This window comes from Delphinapterus leucas, chromosome 1 (genome assembly GCF_059928025.1).
Source record: "Delphinapterus leucas isolate spDelLeu-1000000601 "Yukka" chromosome 1, BTC_Dleu_Yukka2, whole genome shotgun sequence".
NCBI classification, from domain to species: Eukaryota; Metazoa; Chordata; class Mammalia; order Artiodactyla; family Monodontidae; genus Delphinapterus; species Delphinapterus leucas.
The window spans coordinates 183,161,862-183,186,937 of NC_143129.1; the positions used below are offsets into that span (position 1 = coordinate 183,161,862).

The window sequence follows — 25,076 nt, forward strand, 5'->3', positions numbered from 1 at the left end:
TTGCCCTCTGTGGTTTGAGCTCCCCTCATCTGTTAGGATACAAATTTTAAGAAGTTCCTCCAGTTTCCCACCTCTTCTTCCTGTCACAAAGCTGCATTCTGAGATATCTCAATAATCATGCACGAATAGTCACCACCAGAGGGAACAGAGCATGAGAAAAGCTCATAGGGTGCTCCCCTGGTGGCGCAGTGGTTGAGAGTCCGCCTGCCGATGCAGGGGACGCGGGTTCGTGCCCCGGTCCGGGAAGATCCCACATGCCGTGGAGCGGCTGGGCCCATCAGCCATGGCCGCTGAGCCTGCGCGTCCGGAGCCTCTGCTCCGCAACGGGAGAGGCCACAACAGTGAGAGGCCCGCGTACCGCAAAAAGAAAAAAGAAAAGCTCATAGGGCCCCCTGAACCTAACCCGAGCACCCACCACGCTGGTCAGAGAAGATCCCCAGGTTCCCTGGGGATGTCAGCCTGCCGACCGCCCACCTGTGGGGTATTGTGGGACTCGGGCCAGGTGCCTCCTCCATTCCCAGGGATGCTGCAGCTGAAGGCAGGGCTCCCCGCACAAGGGGCTGCAGAGTATTCATGACCAGGACCCTGGAGGAATCCTGTGAGCCCAGAGCACTTCCGCCTGGACCCCTCCCAGTGCAAACACTGAGGGAGACCCCTGACCTCCCAGAAGTTTGAGGACTGTCTGCCCTGTGCATCTCGCCCATCACCTGGAACTTCTGGAGGAGTCGGGCAAGAGCTTTTGCTGTTGGAAATTGTGTTGCAGCTGAACACGAGGCTCCCACGCTGGAGTGGCTGTCGCGTCACGTTTGTGACATTCAAGAGAGGCTCTCAGCATGTGGGATAGTTGTCCATGAAGCTCAGGAGACAACAGTGGAACACAGGCATTATTATAGTTAGACCTGCGGGTTATGTTTTAGGTTGGTACCTGGCCTGTTCATGTGATGGGGTAAATCTCAATATTGAGTAAAACAGAATTTGATTAGAAAAGTAATTGATTTCACTTCTTGTTAGGGAAGTGTTTCCATTTGCTTACTAGAAAATCTGTGAATGTGATATTGTTACTTTGGAGAGTTAAATCCAACTTACTATGAAAATCAGAGTGCTAGAAAAATGAGATAATGGGCAACTGAAGGGTAGGTAGCCTCATGTTTATTTATTTATTTATTTATTTGGCCATGCTGTGCGGCATGTGGGATCTTATTAGCTCCCTGACCGGGGATCGAACCTGTGCTCCCTGCATTGGAAGCGTGGAGTCTTAACCACTGGACCATCAGGGAAGTCCCTAGGTAGCCTATTTAAATGTTAAAAAAATATTTGTTGGAGGCTGCTTTAAAATATTTACATTTTCCTGATAATTGTGAGTAAAATATGCTAAATACCTCCCTTAATGGCTTCGGATCGGTTATTATACTGTGTTGTGGATGGTACATGTAGATCTTCGTGGACCCATCTAGAGAGCAGACCTGGAACTTGTTTGAAGAAGGATATCCTTATTCTATTGCCTATCCATCCATCTGCCCATCTGCCCACCCACCCACCCAGTTTCCTTTTCATCTTTCTCATAACAGTGAAGTAAGAATGTTTAATTATGTAACCTCCTGACTAGTGTAACAAAGATGCTTTTCTATAAAATTAATTAGGGGAACAAGATGGAAGCAGCCCTCTTAGAAGTTATTTTTTTTTATTATTCTCAATAAAAGCATAAGGCTTCTGTCTTTATCACTTGGGCTTTTCACCATTATTCAAAGCATACTCTATCATTTCAGCTTCAAATTAACTTCTTTATTACTTTCAGCCTCTCTGTGTCACTAGCCTTTACTTTCTTTAAAAATTCGTCAAGTGTCTTTCCTAATTTGTATTTCTTCCTTGGCTCTCTCCTGGGGTCATGTGGGGAAGTCTCCATGAACTTTTTTTTTTTTTTTTTTTTTTCCGGACGCGCAGGCTCAGTGGCCATGGCTCACGGGCCCAGCCGCTCCATGGCATGTGGGATCCTCCCGGACCGGGGCACGAACCCACGTCCCCTGCATCGGCAGGCGGACTCTCAACCACTGCGCCACCAGGGAAGCCCTCCATGAACTATTAAGATATTGCTGCTGAAGACTGTGAAATACAAGTACAATCTGAGAACCACAAGCATAAAAGAAATGTAGTTTTACACTTCGATTTCCAGTTACGTCAAGGTGCTAGGTGAAGACGCCAGGTTTCTGAGGGTCAGCTGATAGAGATTTCACTGTGTTTGCGAATAGTGATTCTTACCTGGACTGGTGTCTGCAGTCGTATGAAGCCCCTAAAACCTCCCGCCATGTGCCACGTGTGTTTTCGCATTTTTACCTTGGGAGGGGGTTCGTGGCTTTCATTAGATTCTCAAAAGAGTCCATGATCTGAAAAGGTCCTGAACGTTGTTTTAGGAGGACCTGCCTCTTTACTAACAGACCTTCAGCTATCTGTCTCTTAGGTGTGTGGGGATGCTATGTTTAAGCCAGATTTAATATCAGAAATTCCAGTTGGCTTTTTTTTAATCCTACTTTTTCAAAAGCACATTTGAGATCGTCACACCCTGATTGCTCAAAAACAGCATTGTGACTGTTGCTGTCTCCTGCCCCATTGTGTAGCTACATCTTTTAGGAAATCAGTCTCAGTGGTGAGTAAAATTGAGCATATACGGTGCCCGGCACATAGTCAGTGCTCAGGAAATAAGTGTTGTATTTGATGTTGAATCTACAGAACTAGATATATTCAAGCCAGTAGAATTTTCAGGTCAGAACGGAAGCAAATTGAAATATATTGATGAAAAAAATTTTTAATGACAGTCTCAATAAACAAATACAAAGTAAAATTCCTCTGTACAACATCAGGAAATCAAATCCAACAGTATATCAATACAAAAAAAAATGACACACCATGACCAAATGGGATTTATTCTATGTGCACAAGGCTGTTTCAGCATTAAAAAATCAGTAATCCACCTTATCAACAGGTTAAAAAAAATCATTATCGTATGAGTCAGTGCAGAAATAGCATTTGACAGAATCCAACACTCGTTCATGGTAAAAACTCCAGCAAGTTAGGAATAGAGGGGAACTCTCTCAATCTGATAACATCTACAAAAAAACCTACTTAAATAAACATACTTAATGGTGAAACAAAAATTGGGAGGTTGTGGAAACCATTAAAGCCTTATTGATTAAGTGTGATCAATGGTTTAAAGTTTTTTTCTTTCATAGCAGTCAAATTCATGATGAAACATCACAGACAGAGAGATGTATTGAGTTAAATTATTTGATATACCAAAACAGATCAGTATGAATCCTGACTGGATATTTGATGATATTAAGCAATTACTGTGAATTTTTAGGTGATAGTGCCATTATGGTTGGTTTCCAAAAGAGTCATCTTTTAGAGATGTATGTTGAAGTATTGAGGGGTGAAGTTATATGATGTCTGGGATATGTGTCAAAATATCTGAAATTGGTGATAGGAATGGGGGTGTATAAATCAAACAAGATTGGCCCTTTGTTGATAATTGTAGTGGTTGAATCATGGTTCCGTGGGGTTCATTATTCTAGTCTGTCTACTTTTATATCTTACATAATATAAAAAGATAAAATTACATGATACAGAACTTGTTTCGTCTCACCCATTAGGATGGCTGCTATCAAAACCCAGAAAGTAACAAGTGTTGGTGAGTATGTGGAGAAATTGGAACCTGTGCACTGCTGGTGGGAAATGTAAAATGATGCAGCCACTATGGAAAACAGGATGGCAGTTCCTCAAAAAATTAAAAATAGAATTACTGTATGATCCATCAATCCCACTTCCGGGTATGTAGCCAGAAGAATTGAAAGCAGGGTCTCGATACATGTACACACATGTTCATGACAGCATTATTCACAGTAGCCAAAAGATGGCAGCAACCCAAGTGCCCATTGATGGATGAATGGATAAACAAAATGTGGTATATACATACAGTGGAATATTACTCAGCCTTAAAAAGGAAGGGAATTCTGACACATGCTATAACATCAGTGAACCTCAAGGACATTATGCTGAGTGAAATAAATCAGTCATAAAAGGACAAATATCCGATTATGTGAGCTCCCTAGAGTAGTCAGATTCATAAGAGACAGAAAGTAGACTGGTATTTGCTGGGGGCTGGAATGACGAGGGTGCAGAATCATTGTTCAGTGGGGACAGAGTTCCAGTTTTGCAGGATGAAAACAGTTCTGGAGATGAATGTACTTAATGCCATCGAGCGGTACACTGAAAAAGGTTAAGATGGTAAATTTTAAGTTGTGTATTTTACAACAATTTAAAAAATTTGGAATTTGGAGGAATAAATAGAAGGCTCCCTTTAAGCTTGGAAAAGTTGGAATTGTAGAAAATGTAATTTTGCTCCCTATGAATGAATTCTTTTGCAGCATGTACTTAAAACTTGTCATCCATCACATAAGCTGTAGGGGGGGCAGGGAGTGTTCTCTTCGCTATTATTTCCTCAGCACTTAGAAGACTACCTGGGGCTCAATAGAGATGGATGGATGGGATGATGGATGGATGGATGGACGGTGCATAGCTGGATGATGGATGGGTGGACGGTGGACAGATGGGTGATGGATGGATGGATGGTGGATGGGTGGATGGTGAATGGATGAACGATGGATGGATGATGGATGGATGGACGATGGATGGATGGATTATGGATGGATGGACGGTGGATGGATGGACTATGGATGGATGGACGGTGGACGGATGGATGATGGATGGGTGGACCGTGGACAGATGGGTGATGGATGGATGGATGGTGGATGGATGGACTGTGGATAGAAGGAAGGGAAAAGAAAGAAGCGCCTTTTGCTGGATTCTCCCCAGGCTGTCGTCTCCTTAACTGTCAGTCCAGGATAGGAACAGCTGTCCCATCAGCCATGTGCTATGGAAGCCTAGACACCAAACCACAGTCTTGGCTCAGCCCCTTCAGCCATTTACTGTTTCTTATCTTGTCCTGACGTCTTTTACTGATTTCCCTGATTCCATTCTTGCCCCTTCCTGTCACCTCCAGCCTGAGGCAGGCGGTCTTCCCTCAGGTGCCCCATCAGGTCTCCTTTGCTTCCATCTGCATTTGCTCCGCCCATTCACATTGATGTAATACAAATAAATTATAATATTATAAAATACACAAACTATAAAAAATAATTCAGATTATTTTTGAAGTCCTCAAATGATTTTAATGTGGAAGACCTTGGTTTTCCTTAAGGTGGTGGATCTAAGTCAGTGGCCCTAGGGCAGCTGGGGAGGGCGGTTGCATTTTGAACTTGGGAGAAGGGCACCCAGGCTCCTCCCTGTTCCACTCTTCCTTACTCTTTGGTCTCGCCTAGTGACACGCATCCTGTTCCCTGACACGTGGAACTACAGGTAGCACGGGCAGGTCACCAGCCTCCTCTCGTAAAATGGCACCGCTTAACACGTAGGGCTGCATGTTCATGGTAGGTGAAATGTGAATAAACACAAGCAATGTTTCACTGTACCATTAAAACGGTTGTTCGTTTGCTTAATTTAAGGATTTATTTTATTTTTATTTTTTAAGGATTTATTTTACACTGAAATGTGATTTTATTTTAAAAATGAACTTCATATTGATGTAATACACAAATTATAAAAAATAATTCAAATTCTTTTTGAAGTCCTCAGATGATTTTAATGTGGAAAAACCTTGGTTTTCCTTAAGGTGGTGGATCTAAGTCAATGGCTCTAGGGCAGCTGGGGAGGGTGTTTGCCCCCAGTGGAGTCTTGGCCAGAGTCTGGAGACATTTTTGGTTGTCACAGCTGGGGAGGTGCTACTGGCATCTAGTGGATAGAGGCCAGGGATTTTGCTAACCATCCTGCAGTGCACAGAATGGGCCACACCTGAAAAGTATCTGGCTCAGAATATCAGCGGTACTGAGGTTGAGAAACCCTGATCTAAACAATATCTAACGCATATAGATTTTTCCAACACTTTGACATTAAATTTATTTGGGATTGCGATGAAGAGGCCCTTAAGACTGCTTACAGAATTTGTCTAGAGATTCTTTGGACATGTTCAGTTTTAATTATTTATTTATTTAAAAAATATTTTATTGGAGTGTAGTTGATTTACGCTGTTGTGTATCTGTTGTACGGCAAAGTGAATCAGTTATATACATGTATCCACTCTTTTTAAAATTCTTTTCCCACATAGGTCATTACAGAATATTGAGTAGAGTTCCCTGTGCTCTACAGCAGGTCCTTATTAGTTATCTATTTTATATATAGTAGTGTGTATATGTCCATCCCAATCTTCCAATTTATTCCCCTCCCCCATTTTACCCCGGTAACCATGTTTGTTTTTACATCTGTGACTCTGTTTCTGTTTTGTAAATAAGTTCATTTGTACCATTTTTTTTAGATTCCACATATAAGTACATGTCAAAGACATGTCAAATATCATGTCAGAGACATGATATTTCATGTCAAAGACATGATATTTGTCTTTGACTTACTTCACTCAGTATGACAGTCTCTGGGCCCATCCATGTTGCTGTAAATGGCATTATTTCGTTCTTTTTTTATGGCTGAGTAATATTCCATTGTATATATACACTGCATCTTCTTTATTCATGCTTCTGTCAGTGGACATTTAGGTTGCTTCCATGTCCTGGCTGTTGTAAATAGTGCTGCAGTGAACATTGGGGTGCATGTATCTTTTCAGATTGTGGTTTTCTCCAGGGAAGTATTCAGTTTTAGAAAAAAACTAAGAGTAATACAAAATATATTTTACAAAGTCAGAGGAAACTAATGCTGTATTAGCTAAAACCATTACCAGGAATAACCTCAGCTGAAAAAGAGAGCTGTGTATAAATTTCATGCCGTGTAACTTTGGTTGATTAAAAAGTTTCCTTTTTTGGTTAAAAAAAAAGCGCCAGGTGTTTTTGGTTTGCTTTTTGTTTTACACTTAACAGTGTCACTCTGTATAATGCTACTTCTCTCTTTTCTTTTGCCAAATAAAGAGGATAAAATGAGGCCAATGCAGGGTCTGAGGCTGTAGGGATCTCCTTTTGCTGTAGGTTGTATTCAGGAAGATGATGGTAGGGAGGTCGTCATGGAAACACCTCCTGAGTCTCCTAAGCTCTGGTCTTTCTGCCCTCGCAGTTATTTCTAAAACATAGCTATTGCTTATGATCAACTTATCAGCAAGTGTTTGTTGAACGCCCGTGTGTCAGGCATAGAGTGGGCCCTTCACTTACCTCATTTATAATCCTCCAAACAAGGTTATGGAAGGTGGTCTCATCCCCCACTTAGGATGAAGAAGTAGGTACAGGATGGTTAAATAATCTGCCCCTAGTTACAGAGGGAGTGAGAAACAGAATTTATTCATTAACTAAGTTCTGTCTGATCCCAAAGTTCCTGCCTTTTCTGCCAGACCACATTGTTTATAGCTTTTAACAGCTTCTTACTGTCTAAAGAATTGAGAGAGCTCATTGGTGTAGCACAGAAGAGGGATGCTCCCCATGTTACCCTAAAATCACAGACCAAGCCCCCGTCCAGCTGTACCTCCTTATACGCTTAGAGCCATGCGTTCATCGCAGTCTTGCTAGTCCCAGAATGAGCCACATCTTTCTCTACCTTTCTGCCTTATATGTATTTTTTATAACTATTTTTAAATCGAAGTATAATTTACAATGTTGTGTTAGTTTCAGGTATACAGCAAAGTGATTCAGTTATATATATGTGTGTGTGTATATATATATATATATGTTCTTTTTCAGATTCTTTTCCATTATAAGTTATTACAAGATACTGAGTATAGTTCCCTGTGCTATAGAGTAGGCCCTTGTTGTTTATCTATTTTATATATAGTAGTGTGTATCTGTTAATCCCAAGCTTCTGATTTATCCCTCCCCTCTTTCCCCTTTGGTGTAACCATAAGTTTGTTTTCTATGTCTGTGAGTCTATTTCTGTTTTATAAATAAGTTCATTTGTATAATTTTTTAAGATTCCACACATAAGCGATAGCATATGATACTTGTCTTTGTCTGACTTACTTCACTTAGTAGGATAATCTCTAGGTTCATCTGTGTTCCTGCAAATGGCATGATTTCATTCTTTTTTATGGCTGAGTAATACTCCATTGTATATATACACCACATCTTCTTTATCCATTCACATATCCATGGACATTTAGGTTGCTTCCATGTCTTGGCTATTGTAAATAGTGGCCCTGTGAACATTGATATGCCTGTATCTTTTCGAATTAGAGTTTTCTCTGGATATATGCCCAGGAGTGGGATTGCCGGATCATATGGCAACTCTCTTTTTAGCTTTTTAAGAAACGCTTATATGTATTCTTATTCTGTTTAAAATACTCCCTCACAGCTGAGAAACCTCACTTACCCTTTTAGGGGTGTCCCTGGGGCTGTCTCCACTTGTACTTCTGGCAGTCCCTAGAGTTGACCTCAGATATTTCCAGCTCTCTTTCCAGACACGTAGAATGGCACTTCCGCCACCCTGGGGAATTTGGGTGAGGCTGTGTGACTAGTTCTGGCCATGAATTAGGAGCAAAAGTGACTTGTGTCCCTTTTGGGTGGAAGGTTCAGCTCCCACCGGGAGACCCTCCAGAGCTCTCTCTTTCCCTCTAGCAAGGGGCGTGGCCACATTTGGGATGGTGGCTCCTTGGTCATCCTGGTCCCTGCTGATTGATGAAGTTCCTGGCACACCTCATAACCCCTTAGTTTTAGCCACATCATTTAGAATGTAGACGGTCTTTGACATGATTGTGTTCTCCAGAGATTGTGCCATGATTCCCCGAGAGCCCAGCACCTTGCCGTGTGCTTATGCATAGCAGGTGTTCAGGGAAGATCTCTTGGAACAAACTCCCAAGTCAGTGGTGATGTGAAGCTGAAAGGACCTTTGATGTTAAGCTGATTTGAAGAATCAGGGATGGTCAGATCTAAATAAGAGTATTCAACCGGGACAGTACTGAGAGAGTCCCAGAGAATGTATGCCTTTTTATATTTTGCTTTGGGCCCTATGAATATTTTATTATAGTTTTCGAGAAAAAAATCGGCTGGAGATTTTATACGCATATAATTTAAGACACTTTTCTATACATATCATCTTTAACAAAGGGCCTGCTGACTCAGATTACATTCTGCTCCTTTGGTAAGTAAAGAGCTAGATTTTTAATCGAAGCCCGGTAATTTGCAGCATGGAATCGGAGGCACCTGTCGCCACCTAGTGTCAGTGTTCCTTAATTGCAGATTGAGGTTAAACACTGAATCTGCAAACAAAACATGGAACAGCATCTAAGATATACCAGCAAAGTGCCTATAATCCCTTAAAACTAAGTCACCTGTCATTATTTATTATGATATCAATATTGGCCCGATATGACCAAGCTAAGTGTTCTGGAATGCGGAGGGGCAAACTGGATTGATGTCAAGGCCACTGCACACAGGCTTTGGAACCACCTTGCCTGAGTCTGTGATTTGTGTGTCCTGGGTAAGGGGCCATCCTCTCTTTAGTCCAGAGAGTTGGGATGTACTTAGGGAGATGAAAGTTTTATATTTCAAGTTAATCCTGAAATTGACTCTTACATTCTTTTCATTTTGATTTTTAAATTGGTGGCAATTTCTAATGATTAAAGTCTACCACAGCCACCGAAACTAGCCGTGTCCTAAAATGATAGGTGTGTTCCCCAGGTATAGCCTACATTTATAGGGTTGATTGCTAGCCTTGTTAATTTGATAGGGATGCATTGAATCTGTAGACTGCCTTGGATAGTAGAGTCATTTTGTCAATATTGAATCCTCCAATCCAAGAACATGGTACGCCTCTCCATCTTGTTTGTGTCATCTTCAATTTCTTTCATCAGTGTCTTTTAGTTTTCTGAGTACAGGTCTTTTGCCTCCTTAGGTAGGTTTATTCCTAGTTATTCTTTTTGATGCAGTGGTAGATGGGAGTGTTTCCTTAATTTCTCTTTCTGTTCTTTTGTTGTTAGTGTATAGAAATGCAACAGATTTCTGTGTATTAATTTTGTATCCAGCAACTTTACCAAATTCATTGATGAGCTCTAGTAGTTTTCTGGTAGCGTCTTCAGGATTTTCTATGTATAGTATCATGTCATCTGCAAACAGTGACAGTGTTACTTCTTTTCCAATTTGGATTCCTTTTATTTCTTTTTCTTCTCTGATTGCCGTGGCTAGGACTTCCAATACAATAAGAGTGGTGAGAGTGGACATCCTTGTCTTGTTGCTGATCTTAGTGGAAATGCTTTCAGTTTTTCACCATTGAGTATGATGTTTGCTGTGGGTTTGTCATATATGGCCTTTATTATGTGGCAGTAGGTTCCCTCTGTGCCCACTTTCTGGAGAGGTGTTTTTTTTTTTTAATTTATTTTTATTTTTATTTATTTTCGGCTGTGTTGGGTCTTCACTGCTGTGCGTGGGCTTTCTCTAGTTGTGGCGAGTGGGGGCTACTCTTTGTTGCGGTGCACAGGCTTCATTGTGGTGGCTTCTTTTGTTGCGGAGCACGGGCTCTAGGCGTGCGGGCTTCAGTAGTTGTGGCACGCAGGATCAGTAGTGGTGGCTCACAGGCTCTAGAGCGCAGGCTCAGTAGTTGTGGTGCACGGGCTTAGTTGCTCTGCGGTATGTGGGATCTTCCTGGACCAGGGCTTGAACCCGTGTCCCCTGCATTGGCAGGCGGATTCTTAACCACTGCACCACCAGGGAAGCCCTCTGGAGAGTTTTTATCATAAATGTGTGTTGAATTTTATCAAAAGCTTTGTCTGCATCTACTGAGATGATCATATGGTTTAGCCTTGCTATTCTGTGATTTTGGTTAATGCTATGCCATTCAAAACTTAGTTGGCTTTTTTATGATCTAGAATGTAATGAAATGAATTGGGTAAAGACTCTGAACATGGGTGACCTGCTCCTAGACTTATGGCCTGTAGTCTCATGTCTTTCTTTATGACTGTTTTTTGCTGATTACAGGAACGTCAGTCATTTGTTTCCATAAATGTTTTATAATGCCAATTGAATGTGATGAAATATTAAAAATATCATTTATTAAATATTTAAAAGCTCAGTCAATGGAACTGGCCAAATCTCTTCATTCTACTGTCAGCTCAAGGAGCAATTTAGAAATTTTGAGTTATAAAATTAGAATAGTGGGGAAAAATAAAAGAACGGGGACCAGCTATTCAATTATTATTCCCCTTGAACCATTAGCCATTTTCAGCTGCAGGCCTTTCCGTTAGGGTAGGCAGAAATGCATCACAGGTTTTCTGCAATTCGCTTTGCCTAGTATTTTTACTTTCCTACTAGGCTAAATAAATCCACTTAGTTTAAGTCTCAGGGGTTTTATGGACTCACATATTGGAATAGTCTTCTTCAGTTTTATTTGATGTGCTTATAATTTTATTAATAAAATCTTAAACGTGAAAATAAATTGGAATTGAATATTGCTGTTAATAGTACATTATCAATAGTGAATTGAACTAATAGCCTCTCTGTTTCAAAATTAGTGACAAACGACAGAGGTTTTGGAGTTTTCTTTGATGGTCTTTTTTTTTTTCACAACTCACACACACACACTGTATTTTATTTTTACAAGAGATAAATAAACTGACACCAAGCATTGTAAATGGATGACCACAACAGAATCAACAATGATTGCAATTACCAAACACGAAACACGCTCATACTATGTCATAATATTGACATTCAGTCCAGGAATCCTCCACTGTAACAGCTCCTTTACTTTTGGAGTACTTTCTTTAAAATGGCCTGTTTATCTGTATTAGGTCTGTAACTCCAGGCAGTGTTCCAGCCTCTCTTGTAGGATAGTTTAACAAGGCCTGGAGAGGACGGGACTTTCAGCAGTTAGGGAAAACATTCAACCTGATTGCAAAGCGAGGCTCTTTTCTGTGCTCACTGGAGCCCTCTCAGCTCAAAGGCTGCAGCCAGCTGTGCGGCCCGTGCAGAGCACTGTGCCAGTTAACTTACCACTGTCCTGGGCGGTATTTCAGAAGGAGAAGGGCAGGTGTACCACAACCAGCTGAACTCTCTCCACCAAATCTCTTGTCCCGGGAGCAGCTCTTGTGAGGGGAGATGTTTTCCAGAGGCACTATAAACTTTTGGCCCTTGTGACCTGGATTTGGGCTCAGCTTACTTTCCAGGCAGACCCCTTGGTATTTTGATGTATGCGATGCCTCCGGATTCTTGTCTCCTTTGCTTAGAACATCCACCTTCCAGAAACAAAAAATAAAAAACATCTTCCCAATGTCTAAAACACCAAATCGTACCTTTTTTTTTTTAAATCCTCAGCACCAAAACTTTCTTCTCTGTGAGAGAATTTATAAACCAGGGCACTGATTTTATTTGTACTCTACATGGGGTTCCTTATATACTCACTTACCAGCTATTTCCTGAGGAGTGAGATGCTATTGTGGCCCGAGGTACTGGGAATTAGCAGAGAACAAAGGTCACACCCTCCTGGAATCTCTGGTTTTGTACCAGTATGTGTGCAGGAGAAGTAACAACACAACCCCTTTGTGGCATCTACTGAGCACCAGACACTGTCCTGAGCATTTTACACATGACTGGTTTGATCACACAGGAACCTACCAGGTGAGTACTGTTGCTGTCCCCAGTTTACGGGTGAGGAAACTGAGGCCAAGGGAAGCCAGGTAATCTGCCCCACGTCTCAGGCTGACTGCCTGTGGTCGGGAGGAGTAGCAGAGAAAAGAAGAAGGAAGTGGGGGGCTAGAGGGCAGAGCAGCAGGTGCAGTTATAATTGGAGGAGGAAACATTTGAAGAGGCCTGAAGCGAGGGACCTTGTCAGGGCATTTGAGAGGTCAAAGCTATTTTATTTTATTATTATTATTTTTTTGCGGTACGCGGGCCTCTCACTGTTGTGGCCTCTCCCGCCGCGGAGCACAGGCTCCGGACGCGCAGGCTCAGCGGCCACGGCTCACAGGCCCAGCCGCTCCGCGGCACGTGGGATCTTCCCGGACCGGGGCACGAACCCGTGTCCCCTGCATCGGCAGGCGGACTCCCAACCACTGTGCTACCAGGGGAGCCCTCAAAGCTATTTTAATTATATTAAGATATGACTTGCCTTTTCCTCATTTTCTCATGAGTGTGCAGCGGAGTTCTCTAGAGGCTGCATGACGTGTCATAAGCAGCATATTGGCTGCAGGAGTGGCGGTGAGAACCCAGCTGTCTTCTACTAAGCCAGAAGGTGAAAGGGTTTGCAAAGTATAAAACATTGCCAGTCTTCTTAGTAAACTCTGTTTTAAAAAATAGTTATTTTCATTAAAATATTATGATAACTTACAATGGTTTTTTTTTTAATGACTTGATAAATACTAACATTTTGCTTAACTTCCAGCACAGTAAATACTGATAGATAGATGGGCCCCACCTAAGCCAAAGCTGTTTGGGGTCCTCAGTACCTTTGGTGTAGACAGGTTCTGAGAGCACAGGCCTTGAGCCACCCCCGTGTGAGAAGTGGTCGCCCAGCTACCGTGGGAAGGAAGAGTCAGTGCAGGAGGCAAGGATGAAGCGGTTACTTGGCTTTTGTAGTAGATCTAAGTGGGCAGCAGAGAGGATGAGAAATGGCTGCGTCTGCGTTTATTTTGTGGGTGTGGATTTTTAAAGAATGTGGAAAAATACCCGTAACATAAAATTTCCCATTGTAACCATTTTTTTTTTTTTTTTTGTGGTACGCGGGCCTCTCACTGTTGTGGCCTCTCCCGTTGTGGAGCACAGGCTCCGGACGCGCGCAGGCTCAGCGGCCATGGCTTACGGGCCCAGCCGCTCTGCGGCATGTGGGATCCTCCCGGACCGGGGCACGAACCCATGTCCCCTGCATTGGCAGGTGGACCCTCAACCACTGCACCACCAGGGTGGCCCTGTAACCATTTTTAAGTGTGCGAGTCAGTAGTGTTGAGTTTGTTCTTTCATACTGTTGTGCAACCAACTCCTGGAACTCTTTTCGTCTTGCAAAACCGAAACTCTGTACTCTTTAACCAACTCCCCGTGGGTCTGGGTTTACTTCGAAAATGAAGGCAGAAGGATTTGCTCTTGGCTTGGATGCAGCATGTGTAAAATGTCTGGTGGATGCGTCATTAAGTAGAGAGATGGTAGCTTTTTTTTCCGCCTTGCAGACATAGGCCTACACACGCCTGCCCGTTTGGGATTTCACATGTGAGCGCACTGCTCCTCCAATAGGTCACGAGGGAGTTAAGTGCAGGTGAGGCTCAGGTGCTTCTGACCCTCACCTTCTCCCATCATCACATGACAGCAAAAAAAGTAGTATCACATCATGGTCACATTGTATTAAAGATGGTTAAACATTTAAATTTATTTTCAGTTACTTCTGGGTTGACTTAAACTTACTGAAGAGAATCTGGGTAGTTAATTCAAGAAATAGGCACCAACTATGTGGAAATAAAGTTTCATAACATCCCTTTTAATCAGATCAGCTTCAGGAGTCGTTTGGTGGTTAATTACATAGCCTGAGGTTATAATGTGAACATTCAGAAGGTGAAAGTAAAAGGAAAATGGAAAGGTTCCAACTGTGAGATGAGCCCAAAACAAGCTGGTGGAGATAGGAACCCGGGGAGGGGCTTGGTGGCCACAACCAGGGAAAGTCGCAGCACAGACCCCCCCCCCCCCGGGGGCAAAGCCCGGGGCAGAACGAAATGGACAGAAACTACAAATTCATTTTCTCAGGTAAGCAGACTGCCAGAGCAGATGTTCTTACCTTAAAAACAAAAGTAACAGTGCTAGTGCCTAATTGAGTAGGAAAAACACCACTTCTCCAATTATCTACCCCAGCCCTGTGGGTTGTGGGGTGTCCCTGGTTCATAAAAGAGGAAATGGAGATCAGGAGAGGTCAGTTATATGCTCCAGGTCATGCAGCAAGTAACAGAGGAGAGCTGGACTCTGAGTGCAAGCTGGCCCGATCCCAAAGGGGTTTTTTTTTTTTTTTTTTTTTTTGGGCTGCGCTGGGTCTTCGTTGCTGCGCGCGGGCTTTCTCTAGTTGTGGTGAGCGGGGGCTACTCTTCGTTGCGGTGCACGGGCTTCTCATTGTGGTGGCTTCTCTTGTTGCGGAGCACGGGCTTTAGGCGCGGGGGCTTCAGTAGTTGTAGCACGCGGGCTCGGTAGTTGTGGCTTGCGGGCTCTGGAGCGCAGGCTCAGTAGTTGTGGCGCATGGGCTTAGTTGCTCCGCAGCATGTGGGATCTTCCCGGAGCAGGGCTCGAACCGGTGTTTCCTGCATTGGCACGTGGATTCTTAACCACTGTGCCACCAGGGAAATCCCAAAAGGGGTTTTTTCTTGAACACTGCGTTTTCAGTCAAGTTTTTCAGAAATTTTGCATTTTTTTTTTTTTTTTTTGCGGTACGCGGGCCTCTCACTGTTGTGGCCTCTCCCGTTGCGGAGCAGAGACTCCGGACGCGCAGGCTCAGCGGCCATGGCTCACAGGCCCAGCCGCTCCGCGGCATGTGGGATCTTCCCGGACCGGGGCACGAACCCGTGTCCCCTGCATCGGCAGGCGGACTCTCAACCACTACGCCACCAGGGAAGCCCTCATTTTCTTTTAATACCTCATATTTGTAATTTTATATTCATAAGTCTTGTTTCACCTCTTTTATGTTTTTGTTTGTAATGCTAATTTTAAATAAATAATGTATTATTATTGTTATAAAGAAATAACATTTTTAAATTGAAGTATAGTTGATTTACAGTATTAGTTTCAGGTGTACAACATAGTGGTTCAGTAATTTTTAGATTACACTCCTTTAAAGATTATACTCCTAGGGACTTCCCTGATGGTGCAGTAGTTAAGAATCCGCCTGCCAATGCAGGGGACACGGGTTTGAGCCCTGGTCGGGGAAGATCCCGCATGCTGCGGAGCAACTAAGCCCGTGTGCCACAACTGCTGAGCCTGTGCTCTAGAGCCCGCGAGCCACAACTGCTGAGCCTGTGCTCCACAATGAGAAGCCACCGCAGTGAGAAGCCTATGCACTGCAACGAAGAATAGCCCCTGCTTGCCACAACTAGAGAGAGCCTGCACACAGCAACGAAGACCCCAAAGCAGCCAAAAATAAATAAATAAATTAAAAAAATAAAGTTTTACCTAATAATGGCTATATTTCTCTGTGCTGTACAATATATTCTTGTTGCGTATCTATTTTATACGTGGTAGTTTGTATGTCTTTAAAAAAATTTTTTTTTGAAGTATGGTTGATTTACAATGTGTTAGTTTCTGGTATACAGCAAAGTGATTCTGTCTTTTTATATATATATATATATATATAAAATGTATATATATATATATTCTTTTATATATATATTCTTTATATATTAGGTTGGCCAAGAAGTTCATTCGGGGTTTTCCATAACATCTTACAGAAAAATCCATACAAACTTTTTGTCCAACTAAATATATTATTCTTTCTCAGATTCTTTTCCATTATAGTTTATTAGAAGATACTGAATATAGTTCCCTGGGCTATGCAGTAGGACCTTGTTTAGTTTGTATCTCTTAATCCAAGAAACAACATATTTTATTTGTAACTTTTCTAAGAGAGGCAGAAAACAGAGATAGTAAGATATGATACCGTCCAGAACCATCAGTCTTTTTTCTTTCTTTCAATTTCTAGAGCAATTTATTTCTTATTTTTGGTTGCTTCATGGCCTCAGATAATTTCTACATCACTTTAGAATTTCATCCCATTTGGGCGTTGATACCAAACTTGGCCACAAAAAATAGCAGCGTGGCCTTCCGAACTGATGAGAGTTTTATTGTTTTAATAATGGATGTGTGTCTTCAAAAGCAGTCGAGTTGAAAAGAGTAATTCTAACCTGGCCTATGTCCTTTCTCCTTTTTCTATTTTTGAACACAGTCAACAAGCACAAGCCGTGGCTGGAGCCCACGTATCACGGCTTAGTTATGGAGAGTGACGGCACCGTGCTCCTCGACCCGCCACTGATCGCCCTGGACAAAGATGCACCTCTACGCTTTGCAGGTACCCGCGTGTCTTTGTTCACTCCCCGTGAGCTTGGGCTTGTGGGAAGCATTTCACACATCCCCTTTGGGTTGTTTCTGAGCCTTTCTGAGAATGTCTTGATAGCGAAGGGTTGTGTGTGGCCCCCACGTACCATTTTTTTTCCTTTTAATTTTAAGAGTTGGGGTACCTGACCCCCCCCCAAAAGCCTGTACTTGTTGAAAAGCAAAATATTTAATTGCATCACTGTGTTCCTTGTCTGGATGTAACCAGAGAGAGAGCATCTAGACCAGTGCATCTCAAACTTCAGCATTCATGCAGAGCACAGGGATCGTGTTAAAATGCAACCTTAAAAAAAAAAAAAGCAAGTTTAGATACAGTGGGTCTGGGAGGACCTGGGATTCTGCCTTTCTAACCTGTTCCCTGGTGCTACTGGTCCATGCACGGCGAGGATCTAGGTAATTACAGCTTAAGATTTTCCTTGCACTGCCTAGGTTTCAGTTACCTGAAAAGACTTATTTAAAGACATTGAGCAATCTTTTATAAATGAATTCTTTGGGCTTAGATTTTACTTTCAGTAAATTTTTAACTTGAGTTACTTTATAAGATTGTCAGCTAAGTGTTTATAGGGACAAATCTTCTAGGGTTGCTTTGGAGATTTGCTGCTCTGCTAGCATTCAGTAGCACTTTGCAAATCAGAACTGTCCTTGCTTTACGTGGGGCCATAGTAACTTCCTTAACTGGTGGAGGAACGGGCTGCTTCACCCTTTCTTTGTCAGAATTGACTGTCAATTCTGATAGTCAGAATTGACGTCGCGAAGTTAATTTTTGAAGAGCAGTTTCTGCATGATGTTTCTCCAGAACAAAATTTCTGTTTGTTCTGTTTGCCTCGGGACAAATGAGAAAAGTTCAGTAGCTCTTGTAGATCATTCCATACATTAAATTTAGTATGGTAAATGGCGGCAGTGAATGTGAGGCTGCCTCTGAAGAGCTATTTAAAAAATAAATTTGTTCTTCTTTCTGTTCAAGTGCCACATCCCATTTCCAGGAAAGTAACCTGAGAAGCAGCTTATGGTATTGGAGTCAGTTCCAGTTAGTTTTACTTGTTTATTGGTTTTTAGACAGAAATCCAGTTAGATGGATGGTAGAGGAAGTGCTCTGTGCTAGGCGTACAGTATCTGTCTGGTAGCCAAGGGGATTTTTTTGTTTGTTTGTTCCCCCCCACCCCCGATTTAAAATCATTTTTAGCATTACCTAGTGGTTTCCTCTGTGAATAGCTAGATTTTTGAGTGTTTGCATATACATATATACACACACTTTGCATGCAACACCTTTGGTTATTATATGCAGTTCCTCCTTATGGGTGTGATGTTTCAGTGCCTTGTAAATAACCTTAATGGGGTTATCTAGCTCATGTTTCTGAGGGGACTTGTACATCTCTGACATCTCACACATTCTGAGAAGTGATTGCTGTCAGGAGTTTTGTATTTACTCCCCCAGGCCTCTCTTTATGAATTCTCATCTGTGTCCAGTCCTGTTGCTGGTGGAGCTCTGTCCCATTACATCACTCGTGATATATAACACTTATAAAGCGTTTTGTGTCCCAGGCACTGTTGTAAGTGCTTTACAAATACGCATTTGTGTTTAATCCACAGCAACCTTTTGAGGTAAGTATGCTTCCTGCCACCCCTGTTTTAAAAAGAGGAAGCCGAGGCACAGAGCTGCTAACTTTGCTCTGGGTCACACAGCTAGTATGTGGCAGAGGCCAGATTCCAACCCAGGCAGGATGGCTCTTCACTCTGATGCTGTATATGGCACCACAGGAAGGTACAAAGGAAGGGAAGTAGGAAATGAAATGTACATTGAATGCTAACTTTGAAGTCATATTAATAAAGTTAACTTAGTTTTTCTTTCTCGTTGGATTTAATTTTATTGGGTCATTTATCAAAACTTAATGTATTACTGTGAATGAAATAATACTTATAAAGTTTTATGTTTTTAGAGATTCTCAGGTATTTTTTTATTGATGTGCCAAAGTTATATATTGGGATTTTAAAAAACGATATAGAGAAGCACTTTAGAGCCAAGTATAGTGGTAACTTGATTGTATTTGCCATAGTGGACAGAAAAAGTAAGTATTTTCCTTCTGGAGATTTTCACAGGGGAGCACAGTTGCTCTTATATTCTTTTTTTAAAAATACAATTCATGTACCATAACGTATACAGTTTTTAAAGTATACAGTTCACTGGTTTTTAGTATATTCATAAGATTGTCCAGCCATCAGCCACTGTCTAGTTCCACAACATTTCATCTCCCCCAAAAGAAACCCTTGCACCTGCTAGCAATCACTCCCCTTGGCAACCACTAGTCTACTACTTGTTTATGGATTTGCCTTTTCTGGACATTTCATATAAATACAACATGTGGCTTTTTGTGACTAGCGTCTTTCACTTAGCATGATGATTTGAAGGTTCACCCATGTTGTGGCATGCCCTTCATTCCTTTTTATTGCCAAATAATATTTCGATGTGCGGATGGACCACATTTCATTCATTCGTCCATCAGTAATGGGCATCAGAATTGTTTCCACTTTGTAGTGATTGTGAATAATGCTGCTGTGAACATTCGTGTACAAGTTTCTGTGCGGACATCAGTTTTCAGTTCTCTTGGTTATACACCCAGGGGTGGAATTGATGCTCATCTACTCTTCCTGAAGCATGGTCCTCATCCTACCAAAGTGATGAGCTGCACAGTCCAGGGAAGGGAACACCTGTCTCCTTCCCTCTTCTGTTGCCATGGTACCCATCCAGCTGCTATACAGAACACTGCCCCCACGAGGCTGTAGCAGACGGGTACGTAGGAAAACAGACCCTAGGGCCAGCAGCCTGTGCTTGAATCCTGGCTCTGAAACTTACTGGCTGTGTGGCTTTGGGCAAATTACGTAACATCTCTGTGCCTCACTTTTCATCTCTTGTAAAATGAGGATAATATCACATACCTTACAGGGTTTGGGGAATATTAACTTATTTATGTATAAATATGAAGAGCTTAAAACAATGCCTGCTACGTAGTAGGTACTGTGTACAGTGTCTGCTGCTGCTGTTACGAATCTTTTAAAAATGTTTCTTTACTTAATGTTCTGTGAGAACTGTTTTTCCGTCTTTCTCTAATAGTCTTCATAGTGTTCCATTTTCTCACTGATTTCTTAAATAACTTTTGTGTAAAGCAGAGGCTAGGTCCGGAGCCTCATTTTGATCTTAGGTTGGTTTTGGTGGCAACGTTGAGTTTATTTTAACACCATGATGATGGTGGTGGTGGAGGCAGCGGGCACATCTGACATTTATTGAGCTCTTCAGTGTGGCCGAGGGTGTTCTCAGGGCTCTGCACAGTTACTCTGTCTGATTCCTTCCAGCAATCTCACGCGGTGGGTACTCTCATGCCCCCATTTTCCGTATGAAGAAACGGAGACTCAGAGCATGCCCGTCAGCAGCATGACTACCGTATTCTCCGTTTAATCCCTGGTCCCTAGACCAGCACCTGAGACTAGTTGACGCTTCCACAGATATTTGTAGAAGGAACGAGTGAGTTTGCCCAAGATTGCACAGCTCACAAACAGCCGCGCTGCCTTCGAGCCAGGCGGTCAGACTGCAGCGTGATTTTTAGTTTCACCGGGTCAGCTCTCGTGATATTGACTTCACCACGTTGTAAACATTCTGGTCCACAGTCTCATCCCATCACAGGACCTGTGTGTGGGTAACCACCGGAGATTACTCATGCAGCCTCCGAAATAAATACCTGTGTAATGTGGGAAGCCTGGTCACCAAAGTGTTGTAAGTTGTCACTCATCAGACATTCATGTGGAGCCCACAGGGTCTGGCCCACATTGTTTTCTTGGGGGTAAAACTAAGAGAATAAAGTCTTGCTATTTGTCATGTATTTTAGGAAATCGAAACGACTCAATTCCTTATTCAGCCCCTTTTCCTTAATCTGCTGAAAGCCTGAGTAGAGGTGAGGGTAAGAACATGTACGTTTTATATATTTAATGGGGAGTTAAAAGCTGGGACCACTTCACAGGCCACGTTGTTGCTGTTTTGACGGTTACCCCTTCTTCACTGCCTGTATCGGAAGCTGAACACCCTGCACTCCCCAACCCCCTCCCCCCCCCTTTTTTTTTTTTGCGGTACGTGGGCCTCTCACTGTTGTGGCCTCTCCCGTCGCGGAGCACAGGCTCCGGACGCGCAGGCCCAGAGGCCATGGCTCACGGGCCCAGCTGCTCCGCGGCATGTGGGATCTTCCCGGACCGGGGCACGGACCCGCGTTCCCCGCATCGGCAGGCGGACTCTCAACCACTGCGCCACCAGGGAAGCCCCCCGTCCCCCTTTTTGAAGCTCTTCCCTTTAGTAGGTGGTTCCAGAAGCATTCTTTTTCCTGCCTTCCTAGACTGAGTACAGACATTCTACAAGGTTAGTTAAAACAATTATGATACGAATGGAATCCAAAAGAAATTTCAGGGCGAGAACGGGAAGTTTACTTTTGTTGATATTAGAACCAACTCAGATCTGTGCTGCTTTTCTCCGTAGGGCTTCACTACCACACCTCTCTGCCCAGTTTTGCTTTTTCAGCATGTGCAACTGGGCTGGCATTGTGTTTGCAGCAGTGAGTTGGATGTATTAGGTTAAGCCGCATGAATATGCCATTTTTGTATGTTGAAAATGTCAAAATATTTGAAAAAATGGAATGTCAGAAATTTTATGTGATTCAGCCTGGTATAAGGCAATAATCAGTTGAGTAGCAGTTTTAACTAGGTAAGGATCCGGATGTCAGTACAAAAACTTCCTATTAACAGTTACTGACTAGAGTGAACTCATGTTGGATGCATTTGCCTCCAGGAAAGGTTTGAGATCAATAATCATTAGATATGAGGTAGCTTTGCTAAGTCTTCCAGAGAATGCAAAAAAGCATTTCTCAAAACACTGATCATCTAGGTGGGAAGGCAAAACCAGCATTGTCAGAGAGTTAAGCAGGGTTGCCGGGATGTTTATAGTTCAGTGTCAGGTGAGAGAGGCAGAGCGGTGTGGACTGGAGTTCATGGAAAGGCAAGGTGATGGGGGTTAAAAAAGGAAAGGGGGGCTTCCCCGGTGGCGCAGTGGTTGAGAATCTGCCTGCCAATGCAGGGGACACGGACTCGAGCCCTGGTCTCGGAGGATCCCAAATGCCACAGAGCGGCTGGGCCCACGAGCCACAACTACTGAGCCTGCGCGTCTGGAGCCTGTGCTCCGCAACAAGAGAGGCCGCGATAGTGAGAGGCCCGCGCACCGCGATGAAGCGTGGCCCCCGCTTGCCGCAACTAGAGAAAGCCCTCGCACAGAAATGAAAGACTCAACACAGCCAAAAATAAATAAATAAATTAAAAGAAAAAAAAAGGAAAGGAGGTGATTTCCAAAGGTAGGCTTGAGCTCCTGTCAAGGATGGGAAGGAGGTCCAAGGGCAGTGAAGGGCGGAGGGGAGGCTGGGGCAGAGGTGGGAGCTGGCAGGGCTTCCAAAGAGGTGGGTGAATAGTTAGCTCGTGTGGCTTGTGGAGGAGCAGAGGGTTGGAAGTGAGCTCAGGGCTGCACGGTTTCTGTTGTTAAGTTGAATGGACGGGGTGTTACCTTGCACGTGGTTTTCTAATCAAGTTTCTGTCCTGACATCCGGATCCATACCTATTTAAAACGGCTACTCAGCTGATTACTGCCTTATACCAGGCTGAATCACATAAAATATCTGACATTCCATTTTCTCAAATATTTTGACATTTTCAACATACAAAAATGGCATATTCATGTGGCTTAACCTAATCCATTCATCTAGATGGTCCTGGGGCCCATCCGTTGAGTGCAGGTTCCCCTGTTCTACTCTTGCCTGTGTGAGTCTGTACTTGCAGGAGCACAGTTTAGAAATCTGTAACCAGCCCGTGAGGTTTGGAAACCACTGATGGGCCAGTCTCTCAAGTACACTCTGCAGCCCATCTGCATTGGAGCCACCTGGCAGTGCTTATCAGATTACTGAGCTCTGCCTCAGAGCTGCTGAGCCAGAAGTTCTGGGAATGGGACTTGGCAGACTGCATTTTCAACGAGCTTCTGAGGCAGTTCTTGGCACACTGGAATTTGAGAACCATTGCGGTAGTCTGAGGAGCTTGGAGGACATAACCCTTGGGTGTATGCTTTTTGTACTTTTAAGGTATCTTGAAAACCTGTTCTGATTAGAGCCACACGTGAGCTTGTTGTAGAAACAAGCCTGGACCAGTAAACAAGGAAGTCAAAAGTCGCCATAAATAAGAGTCAGCCTGGATGTCCAGCTGGTGGGTGTGGAGAGACGCCAAGGAGAGAGAAGGGAGGAGAGTTGGATTAGCGGGGACGTTGTAGTGGACACTTGCTGCTCAGGAAATGTCCATTTTCCCTTAACAGCCCCTGGTCTCTTTCCTGTCGGGTCCAGGTCGGTGGCTCTACAACCCGTCACCCTGCTTTCCCCAGCCAGGCACACACATGAGCCTAGCAGGGCCGACCGGATGCTCCCTCTTGGGATGTGAATATCGAGCAGAGGGACAAAGGCGCTGATACCAGGTGTGGTCACATTCATTCCTGTCCAGACCATTTTGCTCTGGGACTGTTGTGGCTCCTCTTTGCTCGTCTCTCAAGCTGCCTTGGTTTCTGACAGTTTCCTAAGTCCCTTTCTTTGGCCTGCAGTCAATTCCATGAGTTCCCAGTGGCTCTTCAGTGAAGGCCCTTTCGCTGAGTTAGCTGGAATGGATATCTGTTGCCACCAGAGGATGGGTTTTTTTTTTTTTCTTTTTCCCCTGCGTCATGGCTTGTGGGATCTCAGTTCCCTGACCAGGGACCAGACATGTTTTCCCCTGCAGTGAAAGCGTGGAGTCCTAACCACTGGACCTCCAGGGGCTTCCCTGAGCCCTAAGTGTTGGAGTGGTGCCCATGATCTCCATTAGCAGTGTGGTGTGAGGGCAGGACGGCACCAGAGCTGGTGAGGCTGCAGGAGAGGCTCTAGAGACACCCCTCTCGTTTGGGGAAGAGTTTGAGACCAAATTCAGATTTGGAAGAAGACGGAGAAAGAATGCCAGGCCAGCCAGAAACCAAAGGGACAGAAGAGAAAACACTGTCGGCCAAGAACCTGGATGCAGCTGGATGGCGAGAAGTCATATCTCTACTTTGCTGGGTTCACCCATTGTTGTATTTTTATGTTTTGCTTTTTAAAAATTCTTTTGACTATTTTAGATGATCTAAAGGGAATGAAGAGTGGAGAGAGACAGGGGAGGGTTTGGTGCATTCTGAGGCCATCACAGCTAGAGGGGTCGTCCAGGAAACCTGGTGGGGCATTTCAGATATGACGGGATTCATCTAGCGGAGCAATGGTACGTGGTCTGGATTGAGTGGGAAGGAACAGGACAGAAAGAAAACAATACGAGAGGTGATTTTGAGGGGTCCTTCTTTGCTGAGGTTGGGAGAAGGCTGAGTCTGGGAGAGCAGCCTGAGGATGCAGAGGGCAGAGGTGCACTTTCTGTGTCATCACCATGGTGCAGCTCCACCTGATACATGCGGCTCCCACGTAACCACATGTATGTAATGGTCATACGTGTGTCACTAGGAGAACTGTATGCACAAGTGCGAAGGAGAGGGGAGAAGAATGAATCAACGACCACTTGAAAGTTTAGAAAGATCAGCTCCCAGGAGAATTATTGACAGAAATTGGTCCCTGGTTTGGAGGAGGAAAATCATAAACTGAACGAGAGGCAGTAGGATACTCCCTATGAAAATATCCAAGGGATTATTGTTCATTTTGTTGGCTGTGTAATGTGATTGTAGTTATGTTAAAGAGAAAGGTCTTTATCTGCATCCAGTGAATGTTGTATGGATGAAAGAGATTAATGTGGGGCTTTAAAATCCTCCAACAAACAAACAAGCGAGAAGTTTGCTTGGGATAAACAGGCCAAACACCTTTTTCGTGAATCTTCTCCTCTTTTCTCTGCACCTCAGTTCCCTAAAGGGCACCATCA

General features: G+C 43.5%; 1 protein-coding gene across 1 annotated transcript in view; it reads left to right on the forward strand.

Annotated features, from left to right (window-relative positions):
- Nucleotides 1-25,076, forward strand: part of CLSTN1 (calsyntenin 1) — an 87,092-nt gene that overhangs the window by 31,489 nt on the left and 30,527 nt on the right. Inside the window, exon 3 of the mRNA XM_022598739.3 lies at nt 16,927-17,049. Coding sequence (XP_022454447.2) covers nt 16,927-17,049 — 123 coding nt within the window. The remainder of the gene's footprint in view (nt 1-16,926; nt 17,050-25,076) is intronic.